The sequence below is a fragment of the Saccoglossus kowalevskii genome, chromosome 17 (genome assembly GCF_978046115.1).
Source record: "Saccoglossus kowalevskii chromosome 17, keSacKowa6.1, whole genome shotgun sequence".
Lineage (NCBI taxonomy): Eukaryota > Metazoa > Hemichordata > Enteropneusta > Harrimaniidae > Saccoglossus > Saccoglossus kowalevskii.
This window is the reverse complement of record NC_140657.1, coordinates 32,147,679-32,174,571: the sequence shown is the minus strand read 5'-3', so window position 1 is coordinate 32,174,571 and position 26,893 is coordinate 32,147,679. Positions and strand designations below refer to the sequence as shown.

General features: G+C 34.4%; 2 protein-coding genes across 7 annotated transcripts in view; one reads left to right on the top strand and one right to left on the bottom strand.

The window, feature by feature from the left end:
- LOC100369860 (target of rapamycin complex 2 subunit MAPKAP1-like) overlaps positions 1–3,592 on the bottom strand; it is a 90,243-nt gene extending 86,651 nt beyond the window's left edge. The window contains exon 1 of the mRNA XM_085492401.1: positions 3,141–3,592. Coding sequence (XP_085348527.1) covers positions 3,141–3,324 — 184 coding nt within the window. The 5' untranslated portion in view covers positions 3,325–3,592. The remainder of the gene's footprint in view (positions 1–3,140) is intronic.
- Positions 3,593–4,659: 1,067 nt separating this feature from the next.
- pbx (Pbx homeobox protein) overlaps positions 4,660–26,893 on the top strand; it is a 71,503-nt gene continuing 49,269 nt past the window's right edge. The window contains exons 1-2 of one of the 6 annotated variants that reach the window (XM_085491746.1): positions 4,660–5,151; positions 5,284–5,357. In XM_085491746.1, the coding sequence (XP_085347872.1) occupies positions 4,922–5,151; positions 5,284–5,357 (304 nt within the window). In that variant the 5' untranslated portion in view covers positions 4,660–4,921. 6 annotated transcript variants of the gene reach the window in all.

The following is a 26,893-nucleotide window of genomic DNA, read 5'->3' as shown; positions in this document are numbered from 1 at the left end:
GTAATATCAGTACATATTAATTACCTAATTTGCATAATTAATTAATTTTCAGCTTTTGATATTTCAAATAGTAATCATCACATTTCAATGACACTTGGTACATAGATGTCATAGGACACTGCACAGACCTGATAGTTTTTAGGGTAATATGAGTACATATTAATTACCTAATTTGCATAATTAATTAATTTTCAACTTTTTGCCTGATATCTCAAGTAATAATCATCATATTTCAATGAGACTTGGTACATAGATGTCATCGGACACTGCACAGACCTGATAGTTTTTAGGGTAATATGAGTACTTATTAATTACCTAATTTGCATAATTAATTAATTTTCAGCTTTTGATATTTCAAGTAGTAATCATCACATTTCAATGAAATTTGGTACATAGATGTCATATGATACTGCACAGACCTGATAGTTTTTAGGTTAATATCAGTACATATTAATTACCTAATTTGCATAATTAATGAATTTTCAGCTTTTGGTATTTCAAATAGTAATCATCACATTTTAATGACACTTGGTACATAGATGTCAGAGGACACTGCACAGACCTGATAGTTTTTAGGATAATATCAGTACACATTAATTACCTAATTTGCATAATTAATTAATTTTCAGCTTTTGATATTTCAAGTAGTAATCATCACATTTCAATGAAATTTGGTACATAGATGTCATATGATATTGCACAGACCTGATAGTTTTTAGGGTAATATCAGTACATATTAATTACCTAATTTGCATAATTAATTAATTTTCAGCTTTTGATATTTCAAATAGTAATCATCACATTTCAATGACACTTGGTACATAGATGTCATAGGACACTGCACAGACCTGATAGTTTTTAGGGTAATATGAGTACATATTAATTACCTAATTTGCATAATTAATTAATTTTCAGCTTTTTGCCTGATATCTCAAGTAATAATCATCATATTTCAATGAGACTTGGTACATAGATGTCATCGGACACTGCACAGACCTGATAGTTTTTAGGGTAATATGAGTACTTATTAATTACCTAATTTGCATAATTAATTAATTTTCAGCTTTTGATATTTCAAGTTGTAATCATCATATTTCAATGAGACTTGCAACATAGATCTTCTAGGACTGATTAGTTTTAATTGGATATAAATTACCTAGTTTGCATAATGTTCCACTGATATATAAATAACCCCAAATTGGATTTTAATGAAACTTTTAAAGAGAACTATGCAGAGACCCAATTAGTTTTTGGTAAATATTTATGCTTATTAATCACCTAATTAACATAATTAATTAACATCATCACATTTGAATAAAATTTGGTACATAAATGCTCTAGAACAATAGACAGGCCTGATTAATTTTGGGTTAAAATTTGTTCATATTAATTCTCTAATTAGCATAATAATTCATAATTTTTTTGTTCTGTTCTGTTCATATTAGATACCTGATTTACATAATTAGTTTTCAGCTTTTCCATCAATATCTCATGTACAAGTAATTTTGAAATAATTTTTAATGTGTCTTCAATATTCTCAGCACACAGGAGTTCTTTCTATGCTTTCTTTGATTCTTACTGGTGTGGCTACAGTGACTGTGAAGTGTTTTTGTTTTGTCGATTGTTGTCTTGGAATTTTGTCAAAAAAATCAACAACGGTTAAATAGGTATGTTATTTCCATTTTGCAGTATATCGTAAACAGTACTTGTATACTTTGTTATCCAGCATAAATATCAGATTGTTCGGAAGAATGAGATTGTAAATTTCGTTCATTAATGTTGTAAGATGACGCTTTCTCCGGGGCCTTCAGAGTCCCATGTTGACTATCTCCTGGTCCCTTTACTCACTTGTTGTCAGCGTCTGAGTGGTATATAGAAAATACGACCAAGTAAACGTCAGAATATTAAACAAAAACAGAAACCTAAAAATCAGTTGCCCATGCCAAGTGAGCCACAAAACCAAAACAATCTGTCGGCCTCGCCGTCCACAGCAGCGATATGATTTTACACATCGAAATTGAGAATCGCATGTGTAGACATATTGCATAGAAATGAACACTTTATACATCTATCCCGGCCAGCAATCGAATCATCAATCTTCATGAGTGATGTAACTGGCATTTCCATCTATTTGCTTCTATTCCCACTATCCTAAAACGCTCAGGTGAATGTTGTCAAATTCGCGAGTGTGCGTATTTTCGTACAGTGGCGTAAACATTGCTACAATCAAAGACGCGCTGAACAGAAAGCAATTCTGGGCTAGTACCATTGTTAAATTCTGGGGAGTAGAGGACTATTTATATGGGAGACGTTACAATTAGGAACTATTAAAATTGTTTGATTTGCATATCAAAATCCTTTATTGGAACAGAACATGTTCTATATTCACCAAAAAACAAAGTTTTTATGTTTCTAGACACACAACAGACTCGAAACAATAGAAACCGTCCGATCCGAGCGACCTACGTTCTTGAAAATCGAGTCCTATCGCCCTTGCGTTTCCGAGCAAAAAAACGTTGAGGCCAAAAACGATCGATTTTCGCCCAATCTTCTATGAATTTTTCATAATTTAGCTAATTCAGTCCAGCGGTTAGATGGGGTATTTATTAGAGACGCCCGGAGAACCAAAATTTGGGACGTGAATCGCTCAGGCGAATAAAAATCGGCGAAAATGGCCAAGGGGGTGATGGACTGCATTTCAAAAACATATTTTATATATAGGGTATGTAATTAAAGTACCATAGTCAGCGCATGGCATCATGTTCAACATAGGTCTCTTGCGATGATTAAAATGCATCTAAAATATATTGTTTGTTTACACAAAACTTGTATGTGCACTTCCACTTTCATTAATCACAAGTACTAGTATTTGATGATTGGTCTATGTACATGTATGTAGTTTTCAAACAGAATTGCTTTTTACAAACCGACAACGGCACCGAGTTTAAAATTATCATCACCTAAGAACTAAGTTCTACCTGGGAGTAATATGTTATAATTTTAAAACATTTATTTTGAAAATGTTTCTCTTGGATGATACTTTAGATTCATCTGCGCACATTCCTACCATCCCATAATTTCCCAATTTCACCAACTAAACATCTCAGACAGCAACTTTTATAGCGAGATCATTTTCTTACCATATTCGTCCAATATCGCCCTGTTAACCTCTGAACTGTAACCTCTATCTTGAACCTTGTCTTTCCTTCTGCCATCGACTTCTTCATTGATTATGACCATTTCACTCATTCCAGTGTCATCACTAGTCAGATATGCATGACGTAAATGCGATATGATAAACGCCGGGTCGTCAATAAGCGCCATTGCAAAAATGAGAACCAATGACAACTAAAGTCAGTCAGTCAGTAAGAACTGAGGTCACGCAGATTCGATCAGCTGGTGGATATTTTTCTAATTATATCCTACTATCGGCATTTAACTCCGACATCAGTAAACATCCATGTGTGTTATCAGTGTTCTCGCGGTTCATAGACTGTGTGATGCCGAGAACACGCTTTTTCAATACGAGAATGTAGACAGGCGAAATCAACATTCAATAACATTGGTCCGCCATCTTTACGATTGAACATGTCTCCCCATCGTCTTGTAATTGAACAATATGGCTGCCTCAGTAAATGTAACGATCGCCCACCAATCCGGAATCCGGACATCAAGAATTGGGAACGGGCAAAGAAATGTTGGCTGGAATAAAAAAAATAGTCGTCATTTTTTGTAACGTGTGAGTATCAAGTTTATTGAGCAAACTAATAAAACAACACAGTACATTATGGTAGACAAGGAAACCTTCTAATGAATAATAAAATAAAACGGTTCATAAATTTCCCAATCATAAATTATTTCTTACTCTCTTTTACATGTAAAATACATTATCTGTCAAAAAATAACACAGTCACGTGATAACTGGAACACATACGCCCCAAAATACAACAGTGTCTTTGTAAAATACGATTTACGTGTAAAGTTTGGTAGAAAGGTTTATTATCACGATCATCGTCGTATTTAGTTGGCCATAATCATTGCGTAGCAAATACACGATTCTCAGGTTATTTAAATGAAGTAAATTATTGAGAAATCACATCCACGTTGTTTTATCTACCATTTCACAAAATTATTAATCTTTCAATATAATTTTAATATAGTTGTATTCATAATTTACAACTGTCACTCAATAATCGGCCTTCCAATGATGACAGTTTTTGAGACTTGAAAATATGAAGAAATGATTCAGTAATAAAATTCTACCAATAACTTAGAGTTCAGGTAGATTCACACTGCCCGCACCACGGACACATTAATTATCTTTTACATGCAATGATTTATATTTATTTGCTTTGTTATATCTGTCGACAAAATAAATAAAATACAACAGAGCGCCGACTTGCGATTTATTTCATCACTCTTTTAATTTGGAGTTCACAGAAGCATGTGCGTACTAGAGAAATGTGTGCCTTGTATTGGGACAGCAGTGAAATCTGGATATACGCTTTGGTCAAAATCTAACGTGAAAAAAAAAAAATACTCTTACCAGGCTGTGTATGTTATAATTTAACAGGGATGAACTGCGTTTTATATAGCTTACTCTATCAACATCATAAAAGGGGTTTAATGAGTTGTCATGGCAACTGTCAATCAAATGAAAGGGTGGAGCTTATTGGCTTGGAAGCTGACACGTCCGTTCATTTGAGTGGCATAGTGGCGAGACGTCAAGCTGTGTTCAACCCACCCTCCATCAAAATACAGAATAAAAACACTTCAATTTTACCAACTTTACTACACAGTATACAGACTATAAAAGGCCCTGACGGCCATCGAGCGGGCGGATTTGAAGTGACTACGGAGCTCTGGTGGAGTATTTTGCAAGCAATCAGGGAAAGTGGAAGGGAGATTTCTGTGCGAGTTGATGGAGGAAACACAAAGACATATGCAATCACTGGCAAATGCTACGATGGCTCAAGTTGGACAGAGCGTTGTACACCCCGGCATCATGTCCGCTCCTCACATGCCAACAGCTACAGATCAACAGCAACAAGGACCTGAACAGGAGACGCGAAAACAAGAAATCGGTGACATCCTGCAACAGATCATGACCATTACCGACCAGAGCCTTGACGAAGCGCAGGCAAGGTACGAGTAAGTGTGCATTTGAACAAGATCTTCGAAATTACTTGAGTTTGTTGATAATTCTGCAGTGCAGGCACGCCGAGATGTCGAATTGCAAAAACCCGACGGTCCTTAATGCAATTTCTCTCTTTCTGTCCACAGAAAGCACGCTCTAAACTGTCACCGAATGAAGCCAGCGTTATTTAGTGTGCTATGCGAAATCAAAGAGAAAACAGGTAAGTGTTTTTACTCTGTTTTGGTTGTAGTAGTGCAGCTGATTTCACGTTGTGCTCCATTGGCAGCCGCCATGTTGGTTTCAGTCCTGTTTTCAAACCGTTCCCTCCAAATTATTGAAATAAAGTTTTACTACAATGAGGCAGTCAATCATATATATTGTATATTAAATATTGTTTAGATAGTTCTCCCTAATGAAAGCGGGCCATGAATAATCCCTGAATTGGCAGGGAACGATGGATTGCGGTGGGGGAAGTTCCCTATAAATTTTGTCATGAATGATCGCCGCGCTTGTCAGAGTGTGTAACAAGCGACGCGATCATGTCAGGACTGTGTCGTTTGTTTCTGCCTGTCGATATCCATTCACTTTCATTGACAAGGTAGTCCCTAACAGAGACAGGCCTGTCATGTTTTTCATCCTGAATACCCGTGCTCGTGTGTCTCAACTGATATAACTTGTCAGGCCAGCGGGCATTTCAGTACAGACAAATGATTACATATTTATTGTACCATCGATTTCTTCGATATTCGAAAAACGCCGTGCTTGGGACCCCGGCTCTGCTCTGCGCTGTGAAACCATGCCGAGCGAACAGACCGTTCTTTATGCAGCTATGATCGGTGTAGTCACAGTAATAAAACATGGATGTTACTTGACCAATATGTCGTTGGAGGAACATATCGATACGAATACACGAATTTGCAGTTTCCGACCCAGTTGGGCTGAAAGTTGTCGCCGTTCTGTCTGCTTGGCCGGCATTGCTGGCGGTCGTACTCGGCACCTGTGATACCGGATGGATTGCCGACTACGCTTCGTCATTGTGTACATTTTGGATTTTCTATTAGCTTTCAAGATATGTGTTCAATTTGGTTTTAGAACAGTCTGTTTTGTTTTTCGCAAAACGTGACAAAGTTGCTTTATCTGCTTGAATCCTGCATCAAAGAAAAAAAAAACCAAAGAAACTTTAGCGTGAATGAAAAAGGCAAATAATTGTTACTGCACATTTAAGTTGCTAGGAAGAGAAGCCATGCAACTGTCTGTGTGCAGATCCCATGTGCATTGGAATTAATACTGTACATGTCTAATGTTAAAACTGTAATGTCCCAGACTGAAAATTACTAAACTCAGTTTCTGAATCACAGATAGTTTTTAGGTTATCTGTATGCTTGGAATGTCCGACCACTGTCAGTTTGAACTTTTTGAAATTACTGATGAAACCAACAATCAATCAACATCAGAGTGCTAAACAAAAAGTCAACCAGTTTGCAGGGTCAGCAAACGAGACATGCAAGGTTTTCCACTGTGGAGATGAGATATATATATATAAACAAAATTTAAACTTTTATCATGCTTTTCTCAAGGTGTATATTTGGAAGTGTGAAAATTTTGGAAATTTCCCGAATTAGGAAGAGATTTTGTGTGAATGTTTGCCAGGACACACTCAACACGATAGTCCAATGATGGTAAAAAGATTGTCTGAATGATTTTAATAGCAGCGTTTCAACCATAATACAAGTTTCAACCATAATTCTCTGCTGAAGGATGGCAGCAACCCGATCAGTGTGGGTATATATTTTAGGCTCAGTTTACAAGGAATTCTAATTAATGTCCATTTATCTCTGCCATCAAAGTTAAGTTCAGAATAACCTTCTGGGTGAAGATGTTTTTTTCTCACTCATAGTCCAGATAAGGATAAGCAATAGATCCCAAACACCGATAACACTGCGAGGTTTTCTTCTTTTTTTCTCCACAAAGAAAACAGTTTTTGTTGTTGTTCTTGCATATTTGATGTAAGGACTGTCCTTGTGGGAACAATCCAGTTTTAAAATAGTTTACTTTGTGTTGCTGACTGATTTATGATGATTATTTTGAACTTGAATCACTATTGTGCTAATTCCACTTCAAGAGAACTTGTTGAGACTGTATGGCCATATGTTATTTGAGCCAATGAGAATATAGTGGAGTGTCTAAGGCCCCGTGTCACACTGGTCTAACAGATTTATACAACTCTATGTGTACCATGAAATATTTGTTAAAACAGACATTAATTTCTGCAATCCACTCCATGCAGTTTAGCTTTAATTATCCAACAGAAGTTTTAAGACAATGAAGTTCTGTTTTCTGACTGTGTAAAAGTTGCTGCCAGATGGAAACACAAGGTCATACATGCAGGCAAATGTGAATTCTTTTTAATTTGCATCTCAATTTAGTTTTTTTTTTGAATTGAACTTTGTTACCTGTACCTTCATTAGATGCCGGAATTGACCAAGGCTAATATACATAGTTTTTATGATATAAGGTATTTTTCAGGATGTTATATATAAGGTTTGTTTGTTAATCATCGGATAGCATGTATAAACTTGTTATAAAAATAGAATTGATGGAAATTCAATTTCGGAAGCATTTTAAAATTGATTTCAACAGTTATGATATGGTCAATGTGAAGTAATGTTTGAAAAAAAACAGTTTCCCATTTTACAAGTTTATCCCCCATCTGTAGCCCCTTAAGAAATTCATTAACAAAGACGATGTTTTTCTAAGTCATCTGTTGTGTGTTTTTGTTGTCCCTAAATACTAAGTGTGTACAATGGTTTTAGCCTTGAATGACCTGAATAGAGGTAAATGGGTATAAAAGAACTAAAAACAAAAACAGTCAAAAGTTAATACGGCTAAAAATACAGTTAATAGACTGTGTATCCTGTTAGTAAAGTTTCCCCCAAACCAAACATAAATGCGGGGACTGATTCCCACATTGGTTGGTTTGTCAAGTTTTAAGTATAAGCAAGCCGGCGTTAAAAGTGGGCCGTTTTTCACACCCAGTGGTAAAATTCTAAATAAACTCAGAGTGAACTGCAGAAAAACAAAATTGTCTTTCCAAATGCAATTAAATTATCAAATAGTGAATGTTCGTAGCTGCGAAAATTAAACAACTTGGAATATTTCTTTAATCTTTGAGCCGAGACTATTATCACCTTTACTGTTAAATCTTTTCCTAAATCCAAGCATATTTTGCACAAAAACACTTGCAGCGCTAACTATTAATCTGTAGGTACCCAAATTGATTGATGAACAAGAGAGGTGCCCCAACTTACTCCAGTCTTTGGTCTGTAATTAGACATTGACAAGACCTAGTATGCTAGTGCCTAAACCAACATACAATGTAGGTGTTGATTTCTTTCTGCCTCCTGTCGTATTGAAACTTGACAAAGCTCATTTTGATATAGCACTTTTCTTAATAATAAAGCTGAATTCATTATTGGTAGAAATTTACTTTTATCTGCTAGTTTTTAATCTGAAAAATGCCGTAATTAATTTTTGTATATATTTAATAACCTTGTTCATAAATATATTATTCAAAATTGCTTTGAACCAAAATTAAAAAAAATGTACAATTACTACTGACATTTTAGCTTTTTTTTCTTGGGGGATTGGTGGTAGCATACTGCAAGGCTTTTTACTACCCAATCTGGTAAGACAGACTCACTGCACTGTACAGTAGTTCTGGAAACATGCCAACTACAGTAAAAGATCTTGCGATATTTCCTTCATGGCATTTAATACTAACATGTTTTTTTTTTAACATCTTTGCCCTAACTGCAGACAATTATTACCTGTGGGAAACTGCTGTCTAATGCGCTAAAGCACTGAAAATCATTTTATATAGTCCAGAAATGTGATTAGAAGTACCATAAACAAAGTTGCTGGACTCGTACATGTAGTGAAAATTCCTGTTTAGGCACTTAGCTATAATGGCATTTTTTTTAGTTTTATATTGTACTCATCCAGCAATTGTCGCAAGTATTTTTCTGTTTTGTTTGTTCACATCATTGGCCAAGGTAATTCCCTTGAAATTGTCATTCCTGTTTATTGCTCAAACTTTTTTGAAGCACAAAGCATATTTATTATTTAGTAAATTATCAACTGCATGAAATTTTGTAAAAATTTTTTGAAATATGCTGATTTCTTGTGATAAATATTAAGTAAATGTTTCAAAATTATTTAGTTAGAATTTGTTTTATCAACTGATGGAGAGTTGTCTTTTTATGAGCCAGGTATTTCATTTGAAGATTTCAGTGTAGTACTAAATGATCATTTTGTGTGATAAGGGCATTTGTTTGGACAATGTATCATAATAAACGTGTGGCTATAATGACCGCTCATCAGATCAACTGGCTATTTGGACTGATAGTGCTATTAAGGTTGTACTGCTTATGACCATTCCGTGTTGATCGCATTATATGGCGTAAATTCAGTCATGCAAGATTTAAACCTGTATTGATTTTTTGATAAATCCAATTTTAGAGTATAAGCTTATTCGGGCAGCATCAGTTGTGCACTCTCGGAGTAGAATTGAGATTTATGGTGGTACAAATCATGTGCACATGCACGATCCCTTCCACTTTCACTTCAAGCTTTCCTGTACTGGGTTTTTACAACTGGTGGACCATGGATCATCTCATGCTCAGACTTCACAAAGCATCAGCAATCTGCATGTCTAACAGTGTGTTGGAATTTAACATGAAAATGGCTGCTAGTCAAGCGAACTTGATCAAGTGACAAATGCCTTGTTTTCATCTGTGTGAGCAACTTAAAGTCATGTTGGATTATTAATTGTGCATCTGAGTTAAAGCCTTGCACATGTAAGCTGATCATGGCTTGTGTGGAAGTCACTGGTTTGAATGAAATCTTGCCATACACAAGTGTTGTACATGTAAACTCTAGCCACAATAGTAATATTTCTTTCTCTGTACTGAATAAGACAGTACGCTGTATATTTGTGATACAACAAAGGTGGTGGTTGTGGGATTTGCTGTGTTAATAATTTATTGTTCATATTTAAAAAAATATCTTCCCTAATTAAAATATGCGTTTACTTCATAAAATATATAACTGAATATTGTTAGGGGAAAAGGAATATGAACCTACGCCGAGAGTTGATGCGTACCTGTAGGTATCTATGCATGCATATTTGATAAACGAGCATTACTTATTTTTGTTGTGTTTTTTATTTTCATTAACTAGACTGTGTTGGGTAATTTTGACATTTATGTGGTCATAAAAATGGGAAGAAATGTGTCGGTTATGGTGATGAATGATTGCATTGCATACAAAACAAATAGTATCCTTTCGCACATTGCCAATCACTTCATTTTGTTCTCTGAAACATTTTTAGCTTTCAGCCGTTCTCATTTTTTATTCTGTAGTATTCTGGTTATATTCACTTGTGTGTTTTCTTTTTTACTCCTGGCATTTTTTTTTATTGCTTTTTCCCAAATACAAGGATAATCTGCTGGGGAAAAGTTGATCGACATATTTAGATCTACTTCGCAATTTACTTGTAGTTTCAAATGAACTGCCCGTAGCAGTAGTTTTTCTATTCTAAGTCAATATACTATTAAACTTGCTGGAATTGGTTGTGTATGTAGAGTTTTATTTTTCTGTTCCCTAGGTGCAGGGTTTGCAGAGTGTTTTAATGTAGTATCTTAAACATGTTGTTATGAGCTGGATACTGAATACTGCTGAATGGATCCAGTAAGGTTTATTACATACCACATTGGGAATACTCATATTGTTATTGTAATGTAGCAGGACTTCGTTTGGTCACTCAGAATGCTGTCAGTCAGTATAATGATTGTCTCAGAGCGAGCGAGCTTGACAGCCAGGGGGGAGGAGGGGTGTCCGATTAATTAAATATGAAGCGATTCACAGTGGCATTCGTCAGGTTTAGCTTGTCAAGTCTGGTTTCAACCGCTGGATGAATTGAGCGAGTGTACAAGACAGACAGCTAGACATGGAACCCCAGCAGCCATTGTACACTATCATATGCAGTATCAACAAACCATACCTGCTGCTCAGGGACCCCACAGTGTTTGGTGATACCAGGACGTTCATATTCCTGAGCTAAGCCGTTGAAAACAAAATAAAAGCACATTGGTTTACCTGTACATATGGTGATAAATTTCTTCATAGATTGCAGTGTTTACCCATAGTGATAACACCTTTATAGACCTGACAATTTGTGACTTACAAATTGGGTACTGTTTGGTTAGTTTTATCTACCATAGTAAACCTCTCAGACGCTGGCTTATCGAGTGCTTTTCTCATAGCTAATTTTAGATTACCAAATTTGAAGGTTCTGTTTTCTTTTTTTGTAGTTTTACAGCTGCACAAAATGCAAAAAACATGTTCAAGGTTTTTTTGTCTGATATAATACAATACAGCTTATATAATTGGCGATATGCCAGCTTTGTTTTGACTCTTGTAAATAAAACCTAACTAAATTTTCAATAATTATCATTCGATCATAAATTTAAATTTCTTCCATTTAATAATACCTTCTTTTGCGTTAATTTCAAATGTAGTCAGAGTGCCTGGGATTACTAAAGATGCTTTAGTACCACTGGGATGCGTATGCGAGACAAGGAAGGAGTATCTGCCGTGTTTGAGTCTCTTCTCTGCCCGTACTTAATGCTTTTTGTGAACACTGTGCATTAAGACTAATGGTCGGACATTAGTAGCTTTTATCCCTTTCTTCCAACCCCAAGAGATGGTTCCTGCCTTTCATAATGTAGTAATTTTGTTTGACCTCAATATTGGTTATGTAGCAGTGTAACAAAGACAAGGCAGAGCCAACCTCTCCCTGTACTGAGTGTGTTCGTCAGAAGACAAAGCTGAACGCAATTGAATTTACAGATTGAATTTAGTTGCAATGCGAGTGCTTCTTTTGGCAAAACATTCAGCAAGCGATAGTAATCTACTTTGCCCGAGAATCATGAGAAAATTTGATTTAGTCTATGGGAGTGTTTTGGTTAGCGAGCTCATATGGAAATGTGAAACACTGCCTGCAGTTGATAGAGGTTGACAGAGGGCATAGTTTGGAGAGACGTAAATGTTGGCCCCCCTGTTTTACATTAATTTTAAGAGTTCTGTTATGAGTTTTACTAGATTGTGTAAGCTATTAGTAATACAGTGTTGGAATTAGCAGGCTTTCAATGCTGTACGCAGAGATGCATTTGATAAGCAAAGGGCGACTGAGTGTTTTGCTGATCTGACTCCTTGTTGAAATAAACAAAGTACTGTGTTTGTTGTAAATGTCTGGCTACCATCAACCAGATTGCTTCTGCAATTTCCAAACATTGCTTGTTTTGTATGAGGCATTCATTGGTGTATTGCATACTCATAACAGCTAGTATTGTGCAAAATCGAGACGTAGTTGGTAAAGTACACACCGCCTGTATTTGTTGTCTGTCCTTTCCAGGTGAAGGTTATCAAAACCATTTCTGTGCAGCACTCAGCTTTCCAAATTAATATTTTCTCTGGCAATGAACAGAGAGCGTTCAACGTTTTCTCAGCCACTTGCCATAATGGAATATTTAACTCGTTGGAATTTCAAACAATTTTGCCTCATAAAAATAAATAGCAAAGTAGAAATTTGCTGACTGCCAGCTGAACTGTCAGGTCAGCTACGATAAAAATCTATATAGCCAAGTGGTCTGAGCCAAAATTTAAATTTTTTTTTCATATTAAAATGTTTAGTTAAAAAATATAATTTTCATGTTCTGTGTTTCTGTTGAGACATGTTTTTTTTTTTAAATTTATTCTTTTTTTGTTGTGCACAAAGCATCGTCATGATAAACTAATTTGAGGGGGTTAGTAGCATTTTTTTGGGCTCACACGTGCTCACATGTATAGATACATAGCCAAGTTAAGTTTGTATGATGTTGTGTACTCTAGGAAGCCATTGTGAGGCTCTACTTTGGAATGTAACACTATTCACTCCATTCACTAAATACTTAGTCAAAGCACCGTTTTCTCTTGGATTAAGCAAAACCAACCGAAATCTACACCATTTGTGGCAAACAAACCAAATGTTCCACTCAACAAACAGTAGCTCTATTCTCTCGTTTGGTAAACTGTGTTGTGTTCTCTTTTTGAATTTTATTAGAACTTTGCTCCAGTCTATATAATAGACCATCAGTTTTCATGCAATTTTTTAGAAGTAAAGTTTTTTAAAACGTGTCTTTTTAGTTAAAAGAAACTTCATAAGCTTCTTGTCAGATTTTATTTTTAACAAAATACTCTGACAAGGGAAACTACAAAAGTTGTTTTTTGTTTTGTTTTCTGATCACACTGTTAATTATTATGTTACGGCATTATGTGTTTTATTTCTATATTAATTTGAATATTAAAATTTGCTTTTCTTCTTGACTATTGTTGCGTAAAATGAATAATGCTAAAAAAAACACGCTTGAAAAATTTTAATTTTCATTCTATTTTGTAATGTTATCTGGCAAATGCTGGCGTAATGACCTGCTTTGTGAACTTTTCTGTGCTCATGTACCTGCAAATGTTAGTGAATTCATCTCAAACTCTAGTTTTCCATGCCCCCTCATCACTCCCCATGGATTTTCCAATTGGAACATCTTGCATTTCATATATATATATTAAAAGCCTGCTAAAAAATAAAAATAATGTTTTAAACTTTGGTTACACGTACATGTAGCTAGTGAATAACGGCTCTATCACTTCAAAATGTTGTGCACTTTCCAGTTTGCCAATTGATAATGTTGTGCAAAATCTTGTTCAAAAGCTGGTTCAAGTGTTGATTGTCTATGGAAAGTCTGCACTAGGAAATGATTTATTGTCCCCTGCCCTAGTTTTCTGACCTAACCTTGGGAAGCCAGGGTTGAAGAAGAAGATGTCCAATTCCTAGTGGCCAGCCAGCCAGCCAGCCAGCCTTCCAGTCATACATATACTACCGTGTGCACTCAGCCAGTTGTGCACTTTTTTTTAAAAACAGCATGAATTGAGGTCAAAATAGACACATTTTCGGAGAGTAATTGTACATATAATAGACTCAAAAATGCGGCATTTTGTCAGGCTTGTTAGGAAAAAAGTAAACTCCATCATTTATTGCAGTTCTGGTTTATTTGGATTATTTCTACTATAGTTGCAGCGACTGAACTCCCTTGCTTGTACCTCACATACTTTACACTAAGAAGCCAATTGAAAGCTATCAACTGGAACTTAATTAATCTCGCCAAAAATTACATCTTCTGGCCGAGTGCTCTAACTTAATCTACTGTTTCTACCCTTCCATTACAGCTGTATAATCCCGACATTAATTAATACCGAGGGTTGTTAAAATCTGACAGACAACTTGGGAGTTGCTAGTTTTTCTTCGACTCGCTGCTTTACTCCATTAATTGAACATTAACGGGCTTCGCAATCCACCATTTTGGTTTTAATCCAAAGTTAAAAGGCAGGGTTTTTATGGTCTTTTTGGATTTTGGCTAGGGTCATTAATCATTGATAGTTGTCACTGGCGATGGCAAGTAGGAATACCAGACCACGCTCATTATTATAAATAGTTCTCTTGCGTAATAATGAAATATAGAAATAACCAAGCCCTGCCAATTTTAATATATTGTGTATTTATATATTAATGGAAAAAATGCATGTAGTATCCAATTTAGTTAATTGTAAATTAAAATTCCTAAATTTCAGATATAATTAATTTGATTGCTAAACATTTTGTATTTGTCATTATTATCATCAAAATTAATGTCATGCAGAAAATTATATGAATCGTTGAATTTTCGAAGCTAGAATATTTTTGATTTTGAAGTCCAAAAATGATCAAAATAAATTGTATGCAACGTACACCATGCATGTAGAAAACATTGCTTGTTTACACAAAATTGTAACACACGATGTGGTACTTTAAGGTGGCTTCATGAAGATCCCACTGAAAATTACATGATTTTTTTCGCCATCGTGTGAAATTTGTGAACTTTAATCAATTTACCGTACTCAACAGAGTTGTGATACACATAAATTGGATTCTTTGTGGGGTTCTTGCCTGAGAAATGTTGTATTTTATTTTTAATCGGTTAACCTAGCAGGAGTGTAGAAAATTGGTCCTATGCCGATGGCAAAGTGTGCACAATTTATTAGATTTCTCCTGTGGTATTATAAATGACTTCTAGGTGTGAAAGACAAGAGGAGTGTTCAGGGGTGTCGTTAAAAACATTTATCATGAGATATCTCTATTATCATCCAAATTTTAATATATATGCAAGCTAAAAGGGAGGACACATCTACATTCAGGTTTTTGTGGCATAATTCTTGAGGAATGTGTTCAAAGATGAAATCATGAGACCATTTTTGTTTGTCGGATGATGATCGTGAATGTAAATTTTTTTTCAAGACTGGCATTTTGGTTTCTGGTATTTTTAGCCATGTTGCTAGTCTGTTGTTACTTTCACCTAATCCTTTATCAACAATTTTAGGTGCAAAGAGAAGGTGAATTTTATAATGCACACATGTTGAGATAAAACATTGTGCCAAAATATCTGTCAGATTTCAGGTTCACTGTAACACTGTTATAAAACTATTGTAAGGGGTGGAGTGTGGTACGGCTTCTGGTTTGATGATTGTTGCTCAGTCACAGGATAAACATAAAACTGTTATTAAACTAGTTGAGTATAAATTAATAACAAAAAATGTGTTTTCAGTTTTAACTCGCCTTAACTCGTAAATTCAGAAATAAGACAGAAAATCTAAACAGACATCTAAAAAGTTGCGTAAAATTCAAGAAATTATTTATGCCGAATCATTCCTGTTATTCACGTCAATAGAAAAAAAAAGAATCTGCCAACACCAGATTTTAGTTGATGCAACTGAATATTGAAATAGCATGACATGTGATTACCTGGTTTTCAACCATATTGCGTCACTGTTGGAGTTTGGTGTAGCGGTGATTGTATGATGCAAAATTGATGTCAGGAAAAACTCGCCATCCAGGCTCTTGCAAGTGACCCATAAAAAACAGTGGGTACCGGTAGTTTACAAACAAGGCTTCATATTCAAAGAAACTCTATTTTAGTTAAAATTGACAAAAGCTGTCTAAATGAACCTAAATTCATCCATTTATTTGAGAAGAAACAAAAACTAGAACTGTTTTAGCAATTACCGTCAGCCTGCTGGTTTTCCTGATTTTTACTGTAGGAGAAAAAAGCACATTTTTTCTAGGTCAGTAACAGAGTCAACCAAATGAGACTCACTGACGGCAACTCAGACAATAGGCACATCTTTCCTGGAGAAATACTATCAACAAAACGGAACTTTCCCATAAAAACACATAATACACTATTAATGTCTTAAAACACACATTTTCTGAAATTAAAGTTTTCCCATTTACCAATGAGTGGTTTCAGTTTTATTACAGTGACTGGCATTATATATACATGTTAGAGAAGAGAATGCACCAACATTCACACAAGAACTACACTCGGCTGTGTTTCCTGTTAGGAATAGTTTTAATCTAAAATTACATAATATGTCCCCTGCCTATCAATTCCAACTCTTATTCACCAACATATACAGTATGTTTTCGTCTTCGTCAAGCATTCCGCATATCTGCATTTCTTTGTCTCTTTATCACGTGGGTGATCAGATTCACTGATAACAATGGATGACAAGATAACGTAAACGATATAGATTTGCCGATATATGTTGTTGTTCAGGGAGACAAGATGTAATAAATCAGTCGTCTTGGCACTGCTGCTGTTGTCTTATTTTTCATGTCATTATTAGTGTTATGAAATGTGTCTTGAAATCATTAAATATTGTGTTCTGGTTTATATTTAAAATTTTAGTTTATACCAGTCTCAGGTAACTGAAGTTTATTGTCGTGGCAGTTTCTAAATTGCATTTTATTAGTGTGAAGTTTAGTGAGCTTTCAAACATCATTGAGTATATTCCTTCTACAGAAATTCTGTTTTAACCTCTTTTCTATTGAATTTTTCTGAAATAGAATATAAATATATAAAAAATTGTACAGAAAAATTGCAAAACTTGTGTGGAAAATTACATTGCATTAAATTTCAGTAAAAATGCATGCAATTCTGGAACAGAATAATTATGTATCACTTGCACACCAGTGGATTATTTAATTGGTATGTCCCTATAATAACCAAGCAAGGAAATTATACTCTGTCATAATCAAGAATATTTTTGGTATGTCCCTATTTGCTAAGCTGACACTATTGCTCTTGTTGGTGTTCTCCTAATAGCTTGTAAGTTGTACCCAAAAATACTTGGAATATATTAATGTCATGTCCCTAATTGGAAGTTTAATGCCCACATTTTTGAAATATATCTTTGGCATATCCCTAATAGCTGAGCTTTACACCAAAATTCTTAGAGTATATTTTTTGGCATGTCCTGAGCTTGGAAGTTGTACCCTGATTACTTAAAAACATATTATTGGTGTGTCCCTAATAGGTGAGCTTGGAAGTTGTACCCTGAATACTTATAAATATATTATTGGTGTGTCCCTAATAGGTGAGCTTGGAAGTTGTACCCTGAATACTTAAAAACATATTATTGGTGTGTCCCTAATAGGTGAGCTTGGAAGTTGTACCCTGAATACTTAAAAACATATTATTGGTGTGTCCCTAATAGGTGAGCTTGGAAGTTGTACCCTGAATACTTAAAAACATATTATTGGTGTGTCCCTAATAGGTGAGCTTGGAAGTTGTACCCTGAATACGAATACTTATATATTATTGGTGTGTCCCTAATAGGTGAGCTTGGAAGTTGATTTCCTCTCTTTGGGTTGTCCTGAGTTAATTATAATGCAGTAGTCTTGGAGCCACAAAGTATCTGTTTGCCTCGGCTTAGCTGGAGGTAGTTTTTTGAAATAGATCAAGACATGTATGTAATGTGTACATTGGGCATTTCATCAGAAATCAGTGAGCGTTGTTTCTTCCCATCTTGACTCGTGCTGACATATTTACAGCACAAGGTTTAAAATACCCACAATACATGGCAAGATACTAATTTGAATATTGGATTATAATTTGCATAATATTTGATGATGCATTACTTCCCAACTGAGAAATACATCATAGTTTAAAATTGAATCTTAGAACTCATGCAATATATTTTTTGATTTTTTTTTAAAAACATCAATAATATGTACTCTATGTAGTCTTTGAATAAAAACACCAGTAACTGTAATTATCAGGGAAATCACCATGGAAACCAATCAGTCAGCTCCATATTGTCTACATCTGTAGTCATGTTTTAGAGAAAATTTGCCTGCTAATTATGTTGCAAAAAACTTGCAATTTCCTCAACACTTCTACTTTGCCTTTTTATGTTGCATTCTTGAAACACACGATAATGTTTTAAAATGAGCTATTTGGGTTTGATTTGATCAAAAAATTTGTTGTTAAGTGGTCAAATTAGACAGGGTATCAGCAATATGATCTAATCTGCTCTTTTATCATATTCCCTCTTCTGCATTTCTTACATACCGTAGTACCCAGGGTTGACTTTCTCTCTGTTGTGTTCCCATCTTTAATGGAACACTATTTGCTTAGCTAATGCATACTAAAGGTAAAAAATATGAAAAATATGTTTAAAAAATTGCTTCCAAATTTGTGCACGATAGTTTACAATCAAATAGTTGCCAATTGCCTCTCAAAAATTAACATGGGTAAATAATGCTAAATTTGGAATCTTTCATATTATTTCAGAATTAAATTTGTTTATTTTCTATTATAAAATGTATACAATTCTCAGAATTATCACTTATTATTTTTATATTGGGAATCTGTTGAATTTTTGCCATGAGAAAATAATTGAATGGAATTCATTGTGATATAGTCAATATGACCCCTTGTTTTGTTTAAAGACATCACACATAACTCATGCAGGATTCTTCTGAAAATTTTCTTGTGAAATTAAAATTGTCAAAATAATAAAAATGTGTTGCATTTTATTAATTATTCATTCACACTGATTTATTTATCAGTGGAATTACTGTATTAGGTAAATAAAAACAAACGTTAAAGGTATACACTCGCTAGATGTTTCTAAGTATTGAATAAACATTATTTAAGATGGGCATTTAGCAGTTTATAGGTTTATATTGGGTGCTAGAATGCCAATATACTTTTAAGTTTGTCTTAATTATATATATGAATTATGCATTATGTGTATTTTCCTTCACGCAGGTGTGAAAATATAGAAACCTGAGATGATTCATCGATGCCATTATTTCTATTGATGTGTATATAACAGTTTTAAATCCGTATACTAACAACAATCAAAATTATCAAACAAATGCGTCTTCTGATGAATTTTTTTTTCCCAAATTTGCGCTGCATTTTAATTTATTTATTTTATAATTTAAAGCGTATTTAATTTTTATTCTCGCAGGTGAAAAATCAATTTGTAAGACTATAGAGCGGTGTATGGAAAAAGATCAGAATTGCTTGTATTGCCCTCGTGGCCCCAAAGTACCAAAAAATATCGAGTTTAGTTTTAAATGCATTTTCTTAACTAATGGGCAATAAAATGTTTTTTCCGTTCTTTAAGTAAAAAAAAAACGAGATAGACAAGGAAGACTAAAATGATAGTGCCCAGGGCATTTACAGAGAAGACATGCTGTGTATGGATTTAGTAATGTATTGTGAGAACAGTAGTTTGTCAGGATGTATTAAAAGGTAAGATCACTCTCCGCATGGGTTGTAAATTGAAGCTAGTCTAACCTACACGACTCAGTCACTTACACAGCAATGTCATGTTATAATATAAAGCGACCCTGGGGCTGTTGGAAATAATATTCAGACTTGCCAATTTCCATGGAAACATTTGCTTGTGTTTTATGGAGAATGGCTTTGCTAGTCCCTGCAGGGATAGAACCATAATGGTAAACACTCACATCTACATCATATAAAAAGGATATGAATTTGATGGAAAGTGAATCAATAATTAATGAGTTTATGTTGTAATACGCCACACATTGCTAGTATTTGTGTGTGACATGGCAACTATTAAGCAATAGATTCAGTGTAAATCAAGTCAGCACGACAGCTACCCTCCAGCCATCAGCAACCAATAACGGTCAGATTGTTCGAGCGTTGTTACTGACTACCATGTTAACTAGGGAATATGGTTGATTTGTTTATTGATTTTCGTTTTCTTGTTGTACAAAAACTCATCATTTAATCATAATTTGAGTGATATTATCTATTTGGCAGGTATTCGTTAACTGTCTGTATACCTTGGCATATAACTGACCAGACACATTAGTCTAGTGCGTTCACTCTTCATAACATAGCTCAATTTACTGAGAAATGAAATCTAATTGGCTTTATTTCTCACAAGCTTTTCATATATGTGATTGATTTTGGAAGTGATTTTATTTTTTTCTGTATTGCGATGTCTTTTAGTGAAATTGTTTGTTCTTGGTGTGAATAAATACAACTTATTCAAGAAATGTCATATATCTAGTCACAAGGACAAAAATATTATTGACACAGTGTAAATCCAATTTCATTTATTTCAGGCATTTTAAACCAAATACATTGATTTAATTTATTAGTTCTTTCAATTTATGTGGGCAAAATATTAGAATAATGAATAGAATTCTAACTGGTGATGTATGTTTGTTGTTAAATATTTTCTCAAGTGATGCAAGCATCTGTGGTATTTCTCATACATGTTGTTTGTCTTGATGGAAACTTGCCCCATTTCTCTTTGCTTGTTTATTTATGTATACTTAATTTTGCCAGATTGATTTATTGGTTTGTTGGAAGTTGTCCTGCTGGGTGTAAATATATGTTGACCCCCCAAGACTTTCTCATCACTGATAGTGACAAGGAAGACCCCCCCCTCTATCCAATTCATCCCTTCCATTTTGACTAAAATACACTGGATTTAGCTCTACTTCTAACAAATTGTTGGGAATTTATTGTGTGTGAGTATGGTTCATTTCTTGTTTTTTATTTTAAAAGTTCATTATATTACTTGTGTTCTGTTTGAAAACACAGTCGATAAGTAAATAGGCGAGTCAAAACAGAGTCATGCTTCATAACGTAATGCTAGGTCCACAAAACGGGGATCACTGTTTACAAAATGTGACCCTCAAGAGCCATTTACGTCTCAGCAGTGTTACCAAAGCAAATTTTAAATGCACCATGAATTCTTAATATTTTCCTGAGTGGAAAGTTTCATCAAATGAATGACAAAGAGAAACTATAAAAAAGATAGATACCTGAATTAGTTTCCATGGAAACGATGACTTTCGGAATTGAAATTGGGAAAATGCACAATTTGAAAAACTAATTTGGGTATGCAAAACTTTTTTTTTCGGTGGAATAATTTAGCAAAGTTTCAGGAAATACCTGGTCCAAAATATTGTTATTTACAATTGTTTTTAAACATTGTATTACCATAATGCAACATATTTGCAATGTACAATTGTTGATTCAGCATGTTTCATGGCGATAATGTTTAGTACAAAAACTTGTGTGGACTATGGTAAGGTTTAAGGTGTCTATGACATGCATGAACCTTCAGGCTTCTATGACCCCTAAAGGTCACACATCCTGGTGCTTGTATGACCCCTAAAGTTCACACATCCTGGTGCTTGTATGACTCCTAAAGGTCACACATCCTGGTGCTTGTATGACCCCTAAAGTTCACACATCCTGGTGCTTGTATGACCCCTAAAGTTCACACATCCTGGTGCTTGTATGACCCCTAAAGTTCACACATCCTGGTGCTTGTATGCTTATATGATTGGTTAGTTGTAACAATTAATTTGATTGGTCAGTAGTCAAGCATTTTAATGGGTTGATAATGAATTGATTGAATCAAATTTGCATCAAGGGAGATTTATCGTAGTTCGAATTGTAACATATACCTGTATCTGTGATCTAAAAATTAACTAATAATTATGGTACTCCTCATTTTCATGTGATAATTGTCGCTTATTTGTGATCCTTGTATGTTCTTGAAAACATTTACAGGCTTTACTTGATGGTGGTGTATTACAATCTTTATTGTGAATAAAAATAAGTGAAAGTGAAAACATGTTCAGTAGTCAGACATAAACGATATACCAAGTGATTTTGAGCAATAAGTTTGTTTTATAGTTACGATTGTAAATGTCATTTATGCATATTTGGAATTTATACCAGAACACCAATATGTTGATGTACAGCATGGTTTGTGTGTTGGTTTGTATGGAATCTATACTATAGATAAGAATTGAATCACAACACCAATATGTTGATGTACAGGATGGTTTGTGTGTTGGTTTGTATGGGATCTATACTATAGATAAGAATTGAACCAGAACACCAATATGTTGATGTACAGCATGGTTTGTGTGTTGGTTTGTATGGGATCTATACTATAGATAAGAATTGAACCACAACACCAATATGTTGATGTACAGGATGGTTTGTGTGTTGGTTTGTATGGGATCTATACTATAGATAAGAATTGAACCAGAACACCAATATGTTGATGTACAGCATGGTTTGTGTGTTGGTTTGTATGGGATCTATACTATAGATAAGAATTGAACCACAACACCAATATGTTGATGTACAGGATGGTTTGTGTGTTGGTTTGTATGGGATCTATACTATAGATAAGAATTGAACCACAACACCAATATGTTGATGTACAGGATGGTTTGTGTGTTGGTTTGTATGGAATCTATACTATAGATAAGAATTGAATCAGAACACCAATATGTTGATGTACAGCATGGTTTGTGTGTTGGTTTGTATGGAATCTATACTATAGATAAGAATTGAATCAGAACACCAATATGTTGATGTACAGGATGGTTTGTGTGTTGGTTTGTATGGGATCTATACTATAGATAAGAATTGAACCAGAACACCAATATGTTGATGTACAGCATGGTTTGTGTGTTGGTTTGTATGGAATCTATACTATAGATAAGAATTGAACCAGAACACCAATATGTTGATGTACAGCATGGTTTGTGTGTTGGTTTGTATGGAATCTATACTATAGATAAGAATTGAACCACAACACCAATATGTTGATGTACAGGATGGTTTGTGTGTTGGTTTGTATGGAATCTATACTATAGATAAGAATTGAATCAGAACACCAATATGTTGATGTACAGCATGGTTTGTGTGTTGGTTTGTATGGGATCTATACTATAGATAAGAATTGAACCAGAACACCAATATGTTGATGTACAGCATGGTTTGTGTGTTGGTTTGTATGGAATCTATACTATAGATAAGAATTGAACCAGAACACCAATATGTTGATGTACAGCATGGTTTGTGTGTTGGTTTGTATGGAATCTATACTATAGATAAGAATTGAACCAGAACACCAATATGTTGATGTACAGCATGGTTTGTGTGTTGGTTTGTATGGAATCTATACTATAGATAAGAATTGAACCAGAACACCAATATGTTGATGTACAGCATGGTTTGTGTGTTGGTTTGTATGGAATCTATACTATAGATAAGAATTGCACCACAACACCAATATGTTGATGTACAACATGGTTTGTGTGTTGGTTTGTATGGAATCTATACTATAGATAAGAATTGAATCAGAACACCAATATGTTGATGTACAGCATGGTTTGTGTGTTGGTTTGTATGGGATCTATACTATAGATAAGAATTGAATCAGAACACCAATATGTTGATGTACAGCATGGTTTGTGTGTTGGTTTGTATGGAATCTATACTATAGATAAGAATTGAACCACAACACCAAAATGTTGATGTACAGCATGGTTTGTGTGTTGGTTCGTATGGAATCTATACTATAGATAAGAATTGAATCAGAACACCAATATGTTGATGTACAGCATGGTTTGTGTGTTGGTTTGTATGGAATCTATACTATAGATAAGAATTGAACCAGAACACCAATATGTTGATGTACAGCATGGTTTGTGTGTTGGTTTGTATGGGATCTATACTATAGATAAGAATTGAACCACAACACCAAAATGTTGATGTACAGCATGGTTTGTGTGTTGGTTTGTATGGAATCTATACTATAGATAAGAATTGAACCAGAACACCAATATGTTGATGTACAGCATGGTCAATGCATGTATTTTCACGATATCTTAATTCTTGAAAGTGAACTTCACATTAATATACTGAAATTAGGTTTATCTTTGCCCTTTTTGTGTAACACCATTATTATGTAAGTTTAACAGGAAAAAATATTGTTGCTCTGAGCAAAATGTTATTTGGGTTCTTTGTATAGGGTCTGATAGTGTCTTTGATGTAATTGTATTGTCATGAACACTGTCAAGCCGTTTCATAATGAATGATACTAATTGAAAAAAAAACTGTTTATGTGTGTCATTGCAAGATAACAAAAATCTGGAAAAATATCTCTCGAATGGAAATGCTCTATTAGCCCAGATAGAAAAGTTTTTTTCATGGGTTTTCTGTTTTTAGTTGTCATGGTAATTGAGATCCCATTGAACCATTCTCCCAATGAGTTAATGGTACATCTCAAGACTTTGGTTTCCATGTGAATGTTTTCTTTAGCATGTTGGGATGCTTTGTGTATTTTCCCAAGCTGCAAGGATCCATTAATCATAGTTGCCAGGGCAAGTATTCTTTCATTCCTTATAGCCCAGGAAGTGCAATTTCCTAATAAAATTGATGAATAATTAATTCTCTGGCACCCAGCAGTATTCACCTATATGATAAGAGAATATAGAGTTTAAAAAAAATGTTCTGATTGTTGAATCAAAAAGCTCATAAATAATTGATCACTTATTAAATGTCATTTCTGAGTAACAATAAATAGTCGGTTTGAGAACCTGAGTTGTTTTCTATGCTAAAGTGTCATGAATACAAATATTAGAAAACTCAATATATAACATTCTTTTCTTGTACATTTTAACGTTTTCACAAGATATTATCACTCAAATTCTTCTCTGCTTTTTCTTCTATTCTTCAATATTTCAGGAAATGGATCCTAATTTTGGAGCCATTGTACAAAATCTGAGTCAATTTTCAGTGTTTAATTGAATTTGTCATTTAAAATTAAGTTTTCTTTTAGAAACTAAAAAAAAAGAAACTGAATCTTTTCTGATGCACCCCCAAAAACATGCTATCTAAAATGCTATATAATTTTTTTTCCGTAAACCATCTTTCACTTTCACACCATGTAATTATATTTAATGTTTTGTTCTACCAACATGACGTGTGTTGCCATATACTTCATCAGTATTAAAAAAAATACCAATAAATACAAGAACTGATTTTCATATACTGCTAATGAACCTGAAATTTGACTTTGAAAAACACTGTCGAAAAACAAATAGATCTGTCAGTAATTTTATCTGGTAGGTGTGAAAACCAATTCTAGTTCACTGACTATGGTATCCTTTGTGGGCTCCAGCTGATCTATTATAATTTATAATAATAAAGGCAATGATGCATGGAATCCAAAAATAATTAAAAAGTAAACAAGATGTACATTTCTCAGCGGGATCAAACAAATAATATCACATTGTAGATTTAGGAACAATTTTATTAAATGCTAATAAAGCTGATTTGTCAGATTCTTGGGAAAATATTGTCTCGTTTGCGTTTTACTTTACATCCAAAATACAATCCAATTCATTTCTTTTGTATATTTAATGTTGTTAAAAGCTTTAGTGTGTGTGTGTGTGTGTGTGTGTGTGTGTGTGTGTGTGTGTGTGTGTGTGTGTGTGTGTGTGTGTGTGTGACAATTAATGTGCAACTGAAATGTAAAAAAAAATTATAGACCTCCATCTTGTTTTGTTCTCTGGACTTGTTGTTATGGTTACAAGGAGATGAAGAATCCCTCTATTGTTGATTTATCACAAAATGAGAAAGTTCCTCAGCAGCTGAATAATGAAGTATCTGACCTCGGTAGGACATGGCGGCGTTGACCTGATGGTGTAGCCCTAATGTGGCATTTTACTTTCTTACAAGTCTCTATTGTTAGATTTCCAGGCCATGTCTATGTCCACTTCCTATAGGCCCCGATAGAGGCGGATGCCCTCGGCAAATATTTGTGATAAAATAGAGTAATATAGGGAGTGTATTGATCTTGCCATTCTTTGTACAATGCAATGCTCCAAGGTCACTCCTAACTGTTTCACTTGTCTTTGTGTTAAGGTCTTAGTGTTTCATATGCAGCCAAGAATGTTCATATGATATGAAAGTTTGGAGTTCCAGTAGTAATAGGACCATCTGTCATTGTGTAAATGGTTGTGGTCCTCAATAATGTACAGCTGTGCCTGAAAAAAGAAGCTTAATAAAATATCTCAGTTTGAAGATGGTGCAATCTCATTAAAGACCAATGTAGATATAGGCCCCATTGTAAAAAAAAAAAAAATTATATTTATATTTTTTTATTATTATTTTTTTTATTACTTGATGTTATATACTTGCTGTTTTATACAAAACAAAAATTGTCTACATCAGATTTTGATCGGATTGAAGATGATACATTCTTCGCAATTCAAAAAAAAAGCTTGATTACAAAACAGTCTGCAATTTGTCAAGTTATCATATTGTTGGTGTTGAGTACACGTTATGAAATGACCAATGTACCCATTGTCTCTTGACCATTCCTCACTTCTGGGTGAGTGCTAGAAAGAGCATTGTTTTTAAACTGGTTCACAGTTAGTTCAGTGTAGATGTGGTATTCAGATCAGAAAAGCTA